Source organism: Quercus lobata, chromosome 10 (assembly GCF_001633185.2).
Source record: "Quercus lobata isolate SW786 chromosome 10, ValleyOak3.0 Primary Assembly, whole genome shotgun sequence".
Classification (NCBI taxonomy): Eukaryota; Viridiplantae; Streptophyta; class Magnoliopsida; order Fagales; family Fagaceae; genus Quercus; species Quercus lobata.
Window position 1 is genome coordinate 41,195,002 of NC_044913.1, and position 14,638 is coordinate 41,209,639.

The following is a 14,638-nucleotide window of genomic DNA, read 5'->3' on the forward strand; positions in this document are numbered from 1 at the left end:
TCACAAATTTTCAAGCTCATCCTTGGTAGTATATCTACTCAAACGAATTTGGAAGATATATTTTCTTCCTTTAAACTTCTTTATATCTTGTGGCAGATCTAAGTCATCAGATTCCTACATCATAATTTCCTCTCATAATTATCGGATAAATATATGACAAATATACATATTGTTCGGGCAAAATATCCCAAGTCATGCAATAGCCTCAATTCGGCAAAATTAGCTTCAAGACACCATATTGAGTTCACTATAAAAATCACTTTTATTAGCACCATTCACAACATAATCCCTCGGCATTACTCTTTTTGAGTAAAAACACAGCTGATAGGGAAGCCACAGAAAAGCTCCAAAGGTGCAAGCAAGAATGAATCGTACCTTTGCCCTCTCAATGTGAATTTCTCTGATCAGAGAGCTAACACAACTCTCACCACTTTCTGGACATAGGCAAATTGGTGAACTTTCATTCAGTGACACATTTCTTGAAAAGGGGTAGAAATAGAGAGTTGAGCTCTCTCAAGCAGGTTCTTTCTTTTACGAATATATTTGACTAGTTACCAGCAAGGCAAATCAATGAAACTTGAACCCAACAGCATACGTTCAACTTGACAGCAGTGTACTATCCTTTGCTTTCAACTTGGACTCTAGACCAAAAAACTTCAATCCAAACACCACCAAGTCTGCGGTCTTCTTCTTCATCGTAGACAATCATATTGGCTACTGTTAAAAGTTTGCGGTCTCTCAAATTCGAAAAAACCTTCCTTGCCTCCTCTATTGTCCCGTACTTACACATGCCAGAGATGATAGCAGAGTATATAACCTCATCAGGAGGACAACACTGTTGCATCATTTCATTCAGTACCTCAATCACCTTCTCAGCTCCACCTGATTTACAGGCATGGACAACAGAAAGTGTATACTTAAACTCCATAGGGCCACTCTTAACGTTGGCTAAGCAATCGCGAACAAACATCATAGCAGCATCAATGTCTCCGGTCTTGCAGAGCCCTTTAGCAAGAGCACAATAAGCAGCAACAGAAGGAACCAAAGACATCTCCATGATTTTATTATAACACAGACATGCTTTTTCAATATCACAAATCTCAACAAAACATTCAATAGCAATACTATAAGTCAATGAGTCAGGTTCAAGATCTGATTCCTTTACTTCATCAAAGAGTGATATCACCTTTTTGAACTCCCCCTTCTTATGAAGTGCCCCCATAAGAATATTGTATATGGAAACACTACAATAACCTCTTTTTTTCAAGTCCTCAAACACTTCCACAGCCATCATTGTCCTCTCCTCCTTCCCAACCACAAAAGCAAAGAACTTTGAAAGATCATCAATGACACAATATCCCAATTTCTCCATTTGGGTTAACAATTTACAGAACTCATCCATCCTTCTCATCTCTGCATACAAAACCAAAATTGGATTCACAGTCACAAACTCCGGCTCAAGACCTTCCTGAACCATGACCTGAAAAACCTTATAAGCCTTATCAACTCACTTCACACCACACAAACCTTCGATAATCGAATTATAAATCCCCAAATCAGCTCTATACCCAGAATCCACCAAATCCTTCAACAAACCACAAGCAAACCCCACTTTCCCATCTGCCACAAACGCCTCAACCAATGATCCATATATCGCCCTATCAATCAAACAACCAACACCCTCACCATCGCCGTGTACACAAACACATCCGGCGTACACAAATTCTCCCTCATTTTACTCAAAACCTTCAACATTTCATCAATTCTCTCAACTTTGCACAACCCTTTAATCAAAACCATAAAAGTAACACTCTCTTCAACCAAACCATCATTCCTAAAATCATCATAAACCAAAACCGCCAAATCCACATACCCATTTCTCATCAAAGCATTAATGATTCTATTATACAAAAAAACCCGAGGCTTGACATTGAATTTCTTCATCTTCTGATACACGTAGAAAACCCGAAGGGGCCGATTGGCGTCGGAGTGGAATCGAATAAGGATTTCGAACTGTTTTTTGGTGGGGGGTTTGTTTTGGGAGATCATGAGTTCGGGCAATTGATTGGCGGAGCGGAAACGGTTAGAGCGGTTGAGGCAATAGGCGAAGGCATTGTAGGAAGCGAAAATGTGGTGGAAGCCTTTTTGTTTGGAGGCCTAGTGGAAGAACTTGGACACGGCAGTGTTTGTTGAGGTCGGAGACGATGGGTGGGCCCCAGTGGTTTTGGTTTTTGCGGAATGAGTCGGTGATGTATCGGGCGATCGGGGAGAGGCAGATGAGGGAGGAGGAGGAGGAGGGTGAAGAGGTTTTGGTGGTGTTGGTGGGGGGAGAATGTTGTGGGTCCCAGTGGTGGAGATTGAATGGTTGGGGATTGGGGGGAGGAGAGGGTTTATGGAGGGAGAGGGATTGGCGGTTGGAGAAGAGGCTGCCGCGGACGGTGGGGCAATGTTGGGAGGGTTTGCGGTGGCCGTAAAAGAAGTAGAATTTATGTTTTTTGGTTTTGGTTTTAGGGTTTGGGAATTGGGGGCTGAGGGTGAGGGTGAGGAGGCATTTCTATGTTTTGTTTTTTCTTCTTCCATTGATTTCTTTCACCACAACTCATCAGCTTCCAACTTCTCTTAAGTGACCTAAGTTACACTTTTATGTTGTTGCTGACTTACTGGTTGGGCACTTGGGCTGTGTTTTAAACACACAACACAAGAGTCAAATCTTAGACTCACTTTGGTGTTTTGTTGGGGAATTTCAGTTGCTATTTTTTTTTTTAGAGCAATTTTAGTTGATACTTGGCTGTAAAACTGTCTCAACTGGTCTTTTGAAATTATATAGGAGAAAACCTAGACTTCTGAGTTTGTTGTGAGTGTAAGTCTTATTCATCAAGAAAAGTTATGCATAAAAAAATAATAATAATAAAAAAAACATTTCTTTTAAGAAAGCATTATTTCATAACTACATTTTTGTAGTTCTTTGAAGCTATTAAGAAAGCATGATTATTAGAGCTAACAGATATGCATGCAAAACATGACAATTGGTAATAAACTAATAATATTAATCTTTCATCATTGTCAAATTATTTTGTACACAGCTCCAAAGAGAAGAATTTATTTAGGTGCATTTTAGATTGGTCTAGATTACATCAAATGTTGAGTATAGAAAAAAATAATGTCAAAAAGGAATTGTACCAAATAGTTGAATTGAAAGCAAATAAGAACTCCATTCACAATCTTATGCGAACATATCTGAGGAGTATATTGATAACTTTTAGTTCTCAAAAATAATGATTGGAGATTTTATTATAGTGGACAAATGAAATGTACATTCTGCAGAAGCTTCTTTGAATAAAATTTCATCAAAATTCATATATGCCTATCCATTTGAGTCTACAAGAAAAGTCGTCTGTGCTGTTTGATATGTAATTTTGGCATCATTTCTCTATGAATCTGTTCAGTTATGGATTGAATTTTTTTAATGCTGAATTATTCACTTTGGATAAGCAGACCTCTAGAAGTGCAAGTGAAGTGCTGGGGAGTATTATGACAGGCAAGTATGCCCATGCCATCCACCAAATTCTTTAGCGTTATTAGATAAATTTCTTACTTATGTTCTGTATAAATGGGTGATATTAAGTGCTAGCAAACTCTTTTTTATTTTTAGGTTTTCCTCAATCAAGTCACAGTAATTGGAAATCTCCAAGTAGAGGAAGAAGAGTCATTTTGTTTCAGGGCTCTATAAAGTCTGTTAAAACTTCATGCCGGGTCTCATTTCCTGGGACCTCATCAGAGAGAGGAGAAAGAGCACCTTCAAACTTTTTGAGGGACAAGAAGTTGGTTCCTGATTCAGATCCTCCTAGAACTAGTGATGTCAACCTTTTATATCAATTCTTTGATCAAAGGTCAATCTTAGATGTTCTCATATATAGTTATATTTTAAAATTCCAGGTTTCTTATGAAGTTTATCTTATGAATCCTAGTGCTTAGTTTTTATCTCTTTTTTAGTAGTTTTGTTGCCAGATTCTGTTTCATTGGTTATTTGCTATCATGCAGTAACAAGCTCATGGTATTAACGGGGGCTGGAATCAGTACAGAATGTGGAATTCCTGATTATAGAAGGTTCTACCTCCTCTTTGGATCTTGTAAGCTTATAAGATCCACAAATTTCTTGAAACTTTTCCCAAATTACTATTTCACATAAGCACACAGAACTAAAGGATGTTTCTACCTTTGTGTTTTATATGTTTCTAATAAAGACCTTTTAATATTGCTGATGCAGCACCTAATATTGATCACATTAAGCATGTGCTCTTTGTTCGTTGGCATATATAGACTCTACCCAAAACATTTTCAATTACTTTGCATAATTGTTTGTAATAGTTGATACTTCTTCTCAATTGTCTCATTGATCCAGTCAATCCGCATTTTCTTTTGACTATTGCTGTACCTTTCAAATCATATTAATTATCCATATGAATATCAAAGGTTTTATAGGCTTCCAATACTGTTTAATATGTGTACTCTTATATGATGTTTGTGGCCTATGCTGCATTTTGGTAGCTGGTTGTCATCAGCAAAGAAAATGAATAGATCTAGCTATCTCAGTTTTCATACAAATTTGTTCAGCAAGCCCCTGTTAGAGGTAGACTCACCTATTATCTCAATATATATATATATATATATATTTTTTTTTTTTTTTCTCATTTGTGATTTTATCACAGGACAAAAAAATCACACTTCTGTTAAATTGAATATACATAACTGCATAAGCCTCTGGTTCATCTAATTATGTGGTTTAGCATTAACCCAAGTCCCAAGACAAACCTTATTGTGTTTAGTCAAAAAAAAAAAGACAAACCTTATTTATTTATTTATTTTTTTTTGGAGTGGGCTTTGGGTTGATTAAAGTGTTCTTGCTCTCAATATGTCACACTAAATATATTTTTAAGGCTTTGTGGTGGAATTAATCATACCTGTAAAGTGATGCTTCCTTTTAAAGTTTATCAAATGCCAAATCTTTTTTTTTTTCCTTATTTTCCCTAAATGGTAATATTTTTCTACTTTTTAAATAATATCGGCTTATTTATTTTTTTATTTTTTTATCATGTTGCAGCCCCAATGGCACTTATAGTTCTGGTTTCAAACCAATTACTCATCAGGTGATCTGAAGGCATGTGCTGTGATATTTATCCCCTATAGCAGTATGTTTTTTTATGTATTACGATTACCCCACAAAAGTATTTAGATATATTAGGAAAATGTTTTAGTGATTTCTGTAATATTTATATTTTAAAACTTTCTTCAATGCTTGAAGTAGGAGATGTAGGTCTTGATGTATCTTTTTATAAGGACAATTTATAGATCTAGAGTATACTTTCCTGTTCCCCAAGTACTGCAAAGCCTTTAGAAGGCATCTTTCTGATTCAGTAGAGTAAAATAGATGAGTACTTTTTTTTTTTTTTTTTTTTTTTTTTAACTTTTCTATATGTTTAGTTTTTTTTTGGTCTCCCCTCTTGCCTTGCTATCTCATTTCTTCTTTTCTGGTGCACTGCTCCCTTATTCATCTTGCTCTCTTTTTCTTGGTATGATATTTCTCTATATCTCATCGCTTTCTATACCCCTAATCCTCTTGGATATACTCTCCTCTCTACTTTCTTGCTTTTCTTATATTCTGATCTGTTCCATCCCTCCAACCCGTTTCATCTTCTCTCTTAAATCCTCCCTTTTTATTTATTTTGATAAATCAATAGTTTGGAGGAGAAGGGATTTGAGCCTTGGATGTTTGTGTTGGAAACACCAAAAGGCGCCAGTTTTGCTACAATGTTCTTGGCATTAAATCTTCTTCTCCTTAATTTCTTTCCCTATATATGTTCAGCTGCAAGTTGTCACACCCTAAATCAATTTTTAATAAGGAGGGATCACACATTTAATTTTGAAGGTTTATTGAAAAGAGAAAGACTAAATAGGGCGGCTTAGTAGCATATAAGTTATATTTGGATAAATTTAATATTATTCAGAACTCAATGAACATGCTAAGAACTTGAAAATAATCATTTATTCAAACCAATGGCCCCAATAATTTGGCATATTTTCATTAGTTACTACTTCCTCAATTCCATAATGAGTGCTCAATTCGCATTTTTTTTTGTCCCATAATATATTTCCATTCCAACTATCAAGGAATTTCTTTCCCACAATACATCTAATGCATGTCCCTCAATTTATGTGTTGATTAATCTTAATGGGAAAAATTTGGAAAGTTATACAAAAAGATTGTTTTATTTTTTCTTCTGTTTTTTATTAAATTTGTGCATGCTCCAACTGGGTCACTCATTATGTGACAAAGGGAGTGTTAATTTGGATTATGATACTGGTATCTTATGTTTTATAGTGACTATTTCCGATTCCTTTCTAAAGACATGCCGTTGTTTTTAAGATTGAGTGGAGGGAGAAGAAGAGTTAAAATTAATTCACAAAACATTGACGCAATTGATCAAAGCTCTGAATGTTCATCTTGTAAATTACTGCTGTTTGTGTTTCTAAATATCAAGTTTTCTTAAGTTAGTATTGTGAATTTCTCAACAGGAGTTTCTCCGATCAAGTCGGGCCCACAGGCGGTATTGGGCAAGGAGTTATGCTGGATGGAGACGGTTTACTGCAGCACAGCCTGGTGCGGCTCATATTGCTTTAGCATCTCTAGAGAAAGCTGGCCGGATAAATTTTATGATTACAAAAAACGTTGACAGGTAACTAGCAGTTGTATGTCCTTTTCTTTCAAATGTGTAACTCTACTTGTGTCAGGAGCAAAGCCAATGGGGTTAGTTTTATCATTTATTCTGTTTCAGGCTGCATCATCGAGCTGGTAGCAACCCACTTGAACTACATGGGACTGTGTATACTGTAGTTTGTCTAGATTGTGGATTTTCTTTTTGTCGGAATTCGTTTCAAGATCAAGTGAAGGAGCTCAATCCAAAGGTTAATTTTGAGTAATTTATTCTTCCTGGAGTTGCAACAATCTAGGCTTCTCATATCACATAATTTGTTACTTTCACATTGTCACCTTTTTTGGCTCAGAACGTTGTCATCTTCTCTTTATGCTTAAGAAGGGAGATTTATGAGTGAGCCTTAATCTATGTCCAATGGAAGGCTGTGCTCTTCTGAGAAGAATTCAATGCTATATTCACAATCTAAAAACATAATTGTAGGCAAGATCTATCCTTTTGCATTGTAAATTTAGATTTTCTGGCCTTCTAATTTATGAATCCTTTAACTGTCTGTCTATGCCTGGAATATAAAATCTAATGTTTCATCTGGCCACAAACCCTTGTTTTCTTTCTCTTATATTATTTGGGATGCATGACTGATTAGCAAGATTTCAATTTTTACTGCAGTGGGCAGCAGCAATTGAAAGTTTTGATTATGGAAACCCTGGTTCGGACAAGAGTTTTGGCATGAAGCAAAGGCCTGATGGTGATATTGAAATTGACGAAAAGTTTTGGGAAGAGGATTTTCATATCCCTACTTGCCAAAAATGCAATGGTGTCCTCAAACCTGATGTAAGTTTTTTTTTGCATTTATAAAATTAAAAGTTTTCAGTCTACATTTTCTGAAAGCACTCATAATTTAACAGAAGTAGGATCATGAATGTGGCCCGCAGGTGCATATCCATGTGACAAGCTGGCAAAGGCACCATCACACAACTATAATGGAATTGACTGGGTCTGGACATTATAGTTATTGTTAGTTAAAAAAAAAAAAAAAAAAAGAATTAAGAAGTTAGAAAGATCCGAAAGCAGTTTTCAACTTCAGAAAAATGGCCTAGATCTTCATGCTAGAAAATAAGTATTTGATACTGTTTATTCCCTTCAAATGAACACATGTCCCCTTTAAGCTATGGAAAAGTTCTTATATATTTTATGTACAAATAAAGGGGAGATTGCATCTTGAGTATGCATTGTAGGTCTATAAATTTATTTAAATTGTTTGAAAGCTGGGTGATTACATTACATGCAATAAAATGAGGGCCTTTATTTCCATTTTGTTTGTTCTTTTTTTTTTTTTTTTTTTTTTTTTTTTTTTTGGGGGGGTACTGCTCATTTGCATCCAGCAGTTTTACACACATTTCATAACTTTTCTTAAGTACATTGGAAACTCAATTTAGAGCTGATAAGGCAATGGAAGCTGCAAAATGATGTGACGCATTTCTTGTGTTAGGATCATCTATGATGACCATGTCTGCTTTCCGGCTTCTCAGGTACATATTTATTTTGTACACATGTTTCACATTGAAGTGAGTGAAAAGTTTAATATTACACAGGCAATGCTTGCTGCATACCTCTACATAAGGAAATATCTTTTCTCTATTGTGCTTGGTCTATCCTAATTAGTATGCAAAACCTGCAGCATAGAAAATTGAATAAAGGACCGCTGTCAAGAAGAGAGTGAGCAACGATATATGAATTAACAGCACATAATCATAGTTCAGCAGTTGCAAATGTATTTTCGCAAGAATTAAATACACTAAATTTATGATTATTTTCTATTTGAATTGTTGGGATTAAGTCAATGCTGTTGATGCATCCTCTGTTGTACAGTTATGTCTGTTTTACATGTGCATATTAAAAATTGAATTTACTTAAGCTTGTACTAGTTTGTGGCTAAAGCTCAAACTGCAGAGTAATTTTAGCCCGCATGCGTTTCAAAGATTATATTGAATGGTTTTTAATATCAATGTTTATTTGGGCTAGAGTAACTACACAGTTTGATGTCTGAATACATATATGTTATAATCACTTTTTGATATCCTGTATAGCTCAGATTAATTAAGTACTAGAAGACTGTTTGATTTTAGTATCAAGATTCTGATTTAGAAAGCAATAAAGCTGATAGAGAAGGAGCCACCCACACATTTTTCTCTTAGTATTTTATTCTTTAGCTGAAAGACTTTTAACATTGAATTCCACAGAGCTGCTCATGAGGCAGGTGCAGCTACTGCGATTGTGAACGTGGGTGTAACCCGGGCTGATGATATTGTGCCCTTGAAGATCAATGCTCGATTAGGAGAGGTATAGTTTCTTGAGATCATCTTGGCCACTAGTTCTTTACACTGTTATTGGCTTTATCAGTGCTTACTTTCCTTGTATTGTTACAGATCTTGCCAAGAGTGCTTGACATGGGATCTCTCGGTATCCTTGCTCTCCTTTGATTATACTTGGAATGAGGCACCTTTGAATCATAAATATAATTTTCGTCTAATTGTGATTTTGATGGTTGTTGGGCACCACATGGACTTGGAATGGTTTCAGCAAATTACTAATATTAATTGCAATTGTTAAGTTATTCTTTTGTCATTCTCAAGACAGATGACTTCTATTTGAAGGATGGTTATCTGACTTAAATGGGATAATGTTTTCATTTCCTTGGCATTCAGAAATGATGCAGGACACAGCCACCCTCCCATGAATTTACAAGTTCAGTTGACAGAGATGAGCCTTAAGATTTTAAAGGCTACATCAAGATACTGGGAATTACAGGTTTATTAACACCTCTTTTGGTCAAAATATATTGCCTACAGCCTGAAAATTTATACAATTCTTGGGTAAAGAAAGGAAGAAAGTATTGATCATTGATCTGTAAGTCTCTTATGTCTTAAGGTTGGTCTAGGGTGGAGAAGATTGAAGTGAAAAGTTTTTTGTAATGAGAGCATTGAAAAGCATCTCTATCTCTGCTTTAGAAAATTGAAAAAAATAATATTTGTTAGTTTACTGGTTTTAATTTTTATTGGGACGAGGAAGATTTATTAAAAAAAATCAGAATTCTTGGTCATGTCAGATAGGGAGCCCTCTTCAAACAGTTTTTATTTTGAAGTTACAATTTGCCTTCTGTACAGGGTTAAATACACCATTTTATGTGTGGATGTATAGTGACTTCTTTTTATTTTCCTTGTATGTGTGTGTTTTTTAAGTAGGTAATAAATGATTTAATTAACGAATAGAAGAACCTCAAATGCAACAGTCCACTGAAAATTTAAGGGATTCATAGATTCTTCACCATTTTTTTATTCATCATATTTCACGGAAAACCGACACTATATATATTCACTTGATATGGATATTTGTTGTTTTGGCACACGAGCAAACTATCCTAAGCCTTGGTTAATAAGATTCCAACAGAAAAAAAATTGTAGGCAGGCAAAATTTTTAGGAATTATTTGTAAAAATCAGTAGCAATAATTGACAACATTGTCTGCGCTAGAGCCACCGTGTTGAATACAAAGCTCGTCAGAAATTATCCTCAATGTTCCAATCAAAAAAGAGTTGTTGTCATCTACCTCCCATTCTACACTCTATTGATTTGCCGTGCCAAACCCGAGTGGTTTTTGGTCTTCCAAGACTTCAGCCATAGGTCTAAAAGGCCACTTTCATGGGTCTTTATCTTCACACTTTAAAACCAAAGATTAATCATCAATAAAGTAAACTATCCTAAAGCCTTGGTTAATAAGATTCCAATAGAAAAAAATTGTAGGCAGGCAAAATTTTTAGGAATTATTTGTAAAAATCAGTAGCAATGATTGACAACATTGCCTACGCTAGAGCCACCGTGTTGAATAGAAATTATCCTCATTATTTCAATCAAAGCAAAGTTGCGGTCATTTACCTCCCATTCTACACTCTGTTGACCGTGCCAAACCCGAGTGGTTTTTGGTCTTCCAAGACTTAAGCCACAGGTCTAAAAGGCCATTTTCATGGGTCTTTAGTCTTCACACTTCAAAACCAAAGATTAATCATCAATAAAGTAAACTATCCTAAGCCTTGGTTAATAAGATTCCAATAGAAAAAAATTGTAGGCAGGCAAAATTTTTAGGAATTATTTGTAAAAATCAGTAGCAATGATTGACAACGTTGCCTACGCTAGAGCCACCGTGTTGAATATGAAGCTCGTCAGAAATTATCCTCATTATTTCAATCAAAGCAAAGTTGGGGTTATTTACCTCTCATTCTACACGCTGTTGACCGTGCCAGACCTGAGTGGTTTTTGGTCTTCCAAGACTTCAGCCACAGGTTTAAAAGGCCACTTCCATGGGTCTTTAGTCTTCACACTCCAAAACTAAAGATTAACCATCAATAAAAGGTCGTTTAGATATAGCTTATTTCGCTGAAAACTGAAGACACTGTAGCAAAATAATTTTTAATTATATCAATAGTGTTGTGGGACCCATTTTTAATATTTCTTTTTCTGAATAAAGTTGTTGTGGGTCTCATAAACAATGCACTTTGTCCTCTGAAGCTGAAACGCGTAAAAAAAAAAAAAAAAAAAAAAAAAAAAGAAAAAGAAAGGAGGAAAACTCAAAACGCCAGTGCATGTTCATCCAAATCCAAACACATACAAAGTAAACTATCCTAAGCCTTGGTTAATAAGATTCCAATAGAAAAAAAAAAAAAAAAAAAAAAAGTTTGTAGGCAGGCAAAATGTTTAGGAATGATTTGTAAAATCAGCAGCAATGAGTGACAACAACTCAACAACATTGTGTGCGCTAGAACCACCTACGAGTTGATTCTGTTGAATATGAAATTTGTCAGAAATAAATGATGAGGTCCAATTTTTTCTTGAACATCATGAGCTTGTCACCATTATTCCAATTGAAGTGATGTTGCTGTCACCTACCTCCCATTCTACACTCTTGTTGACTGCCGTGCCAAACCCGAGTGGTTTTTGGTCTTCCAAGACTTGAGCCACAGTTCAAAAAAGCTATATGTAAATTCCAAAGCCAGAGATTAATATCATCACCTCTTCAATTCTTGATTGTATGAGTGTTTCTTATTACAACCTCCCAATGAAAATTCCGTTCTTTTCATGGCTCTTCTTGATACCAATATGCTCACTTTTTGTCAACTTTCCTGTCTTTGTGGTGTCTGGCCAATGTCGCGGTGATCAGCGATCCTATTTGCTCGATATGAAGAAAAACCTCAAATTCGACACAACTGGGTCCACAAAACTAGTGCATTGGACTGAAAGTACTGATTGCTGTTCGTGGGAAGGGGTCACCTGCAATGGGGGACTTGTTGTTGGCCTCAACTTGGCCAACGAATCAATCTCTGACGGACTTGACAATTCAAGTAGCCTTTTCTGCTTGCAGTATCTCCAAAACCTGAATTTGGCTGATAACGAACTCGTCGATTCTCCAATTCCTCCAGAGTTTGGAAATCTGACGAATTTGAGGTATTTAAACCTATCATATGCTAGCTTTGGGGGGCAGATTCCCATTGAGATTTCACGTCTCACAAGGTTGGTTTCTCTCGATTTGTCTGCTTTTTCTATCTGTATGCTGAAACTTGAGAATCCAGATTTAGCTTCGTTAGTTCACAACCTTACGTCGCTTACAGAACTTTATCTGGATGGTGTTAATATATCATCTCAAGGGAATGAGTGGTGCCAGGCCGTATCATCTTCACTCCCAAATCTAAGGGTGTTGAGCATGATAGGTTGCAATCTTCAGGGGCCTCCAGATTCCTCCTTACTCAAGCTTCACTCTCTCTCAATTATTAGTCTCGATGGGAACAATTTTTCTGCTCCAGTTCCAGAATTTTTTTCCTATTTTAGAAATTTAACATCCTTGTGTCTCAGTAACTGTGGATTGAATGGACAATTTCCGAAAAAGATCTTCCAGATTCCAACCTTGCAGACGATAGACTTATCATCTAATGAAATTCTCGGTTCTTTGCCTGAATTTCATCCAAATGGTTCTCTTCAGTCGCTGGTGCTTAGTGGTACAAGCTTTTCAGGGGCACTTCCTGATTCTATTGGCAACCTTAAAAGGTTGTCCAAAATAGATCTCTCAGGGTGCAACTTCTCTGGATCTATCCCAAATTCCATGGCAAATCTTACTCAATTGGTTCATTTGGACTTATCATCAAACAGCTTCACTAGATCTATCCTAAATTCCATGGCAAATCTTACTCAATTGGTTCATTTGGACTTATCATCAAACAGCTTCACTGGATCTATCCTAAATTCCATTGCAAATCTTCCTCAATTCGTTCATTTGGACTTATCATTAAACAGATTCACTGGATCAATGCCAAACTCCATGACAAATCTTACCCGATTGTTTGTTTTATGCATATCATCAAACAGTTTCACTGGATCTATCCCAAACTTCATGGCAAATCTTACTCAATTGGTTGATTTTGATATGTCATCAAACAGCTTCATCGGACCAATCCCATCATTCAACATGGCAAAGAATCTGGACATGATAGATCTTTCTGATAATCATTTGACAGGTCAGTTTACTTTCACTCACTGGAAAGAGCTTCCAAGTCTGGTGTTCCTTAATTTGTCCAATAACAAATTGTCTGGTCAAATCCATGAATTTTCCAATTCTTCTTTCCCAGTGGAATGGCTTGATTTGAGTAGGAACTATTTGGAAGGGCCCATACCCACTTCTATTGGTAAACTCCAATATCTTAAGATCCTATATCTTTCTTCAAATAATTTTAATGGCTCCTTTCAACTTAATGTGTTTCAGTTGACAAATCTTATTGAGCTTGATCTTTCTGACAATGGCTTGTTGATTGAATATAATGGAACGAATTCTTCATTATCCCCCTTTTCCTTTATTGAGTCATTGCGATTGGCTTCTCTCAAGTTAAAAACATTTCCTAGTTTCTTGAGAAACCAAACCAGTTTACTATATTTAGACCTTTCTAGAAACCAGATACATGGAGAGATACCAAACTGGATTTGGGAACTTGATCTTACACATTTAAATCTCTCATATAACTACCTTGAAGGACCTCTACTCAATCTTTCATCATTAGGTATAATAGACCTTCGGTCCAACCAATTCCAAGGGCAACTCCCAACTCCCCTACCATCTTGTTCGTATCTGGACTTGTCATGGAATAATTTTAGCTCTGTTATACCAGCTGGCTTTGGTAACTCTCTTTCTTACACTAAATTCTTATCTCTTTCAAGCAATAAACTTAATGGGCATATCCCTGAAGCAATATGCAATGCTACATCTCTTAAAATTCTAAATCTGTCTAATAATTCCTTAAGTGGCACAATTCCCCACTGCCTCATTGCAATGAGTGAAACTCTAAAGGTTCTAAATCTAAGGAGAAACAACCTCACTGGCAAAATATCAGATGTATTTCCAAGCAATTGTGGTTTACGAACTTTGAGTCTCAATAGAAACCTACTAGAAGGGATGGTACCAAATTCTCTTGCCAATTGCATAAATTTGGAGTTATTGGACATTGGGAACAACCGGATACAAGATGAGTTCCCATGTCACTTGAAAGACATATCCAGTTTGCGTGTCCTTATCTTGAGATCAAACAAATTTTATGGTTCTGTTGGTTGTGGAGGGCTGAATGCAACTTGGTTGATACTTCAAATTGTAGACCTTGCTTCAAATAACTTTAGTGGTAAGTTATCAATAAAATCCATCGCTAACTCAAAGGCAATGATAGCTAATAATGAAGTCCAGTCAGAGCTCAATTACCTCCATTTTGTGGCTAGTGCAGAGACGTTTTTCACGGTTGGATCCAATACGCCTTCGGAAATCACTGAAGCGTATTATCAAGATGAAATAGCAATTTTCATTAAGGGTCTAGAGAGGGAGTTGAAAAAGATTCCGACTATT

At 36.1% G+C, this 14,638-nt stretch overlaps 1 protein-coding gene and 2 pseudogenes across 1 annotated transcript; 2 read left to right on the top strand and 1 right to left on the bottom strand.

Moving 5' to 3' along the window:
• Positions 1-180: 180 nt before the first annotated feature.
• LOC115964760 lies at positions 181-2,551 on the bottom strand (annotated as a pseudogene).
• Positions 2,552-4,083: 1,532 nt separating this feature from the next.
• Positions 4,084-9,333, top strand: LOC115963924 (annotated as a pseudogene).
• A 2,488-nt stretch (positions 9,334-11,821) lies between these two features.
• Positions 11,822-14,588, top strand: LOC115964762 (receptor-like protein 7). The gene is made up of 2 exons (XM_031084015.1): positions 11,822-14,420; positions 14,515-14,588. The coding sequence occupies exons 1-2, from the start codon at positions 11,822-11,824 to the stop codon at positions 14,586-14,588; spliced, it is 2,673 nt and encodes an 890-aa protein (XP_030939875.1).
• The last annotated feature ends 50 nt before the right edge of the window (positions 14,589-14,638 follow it).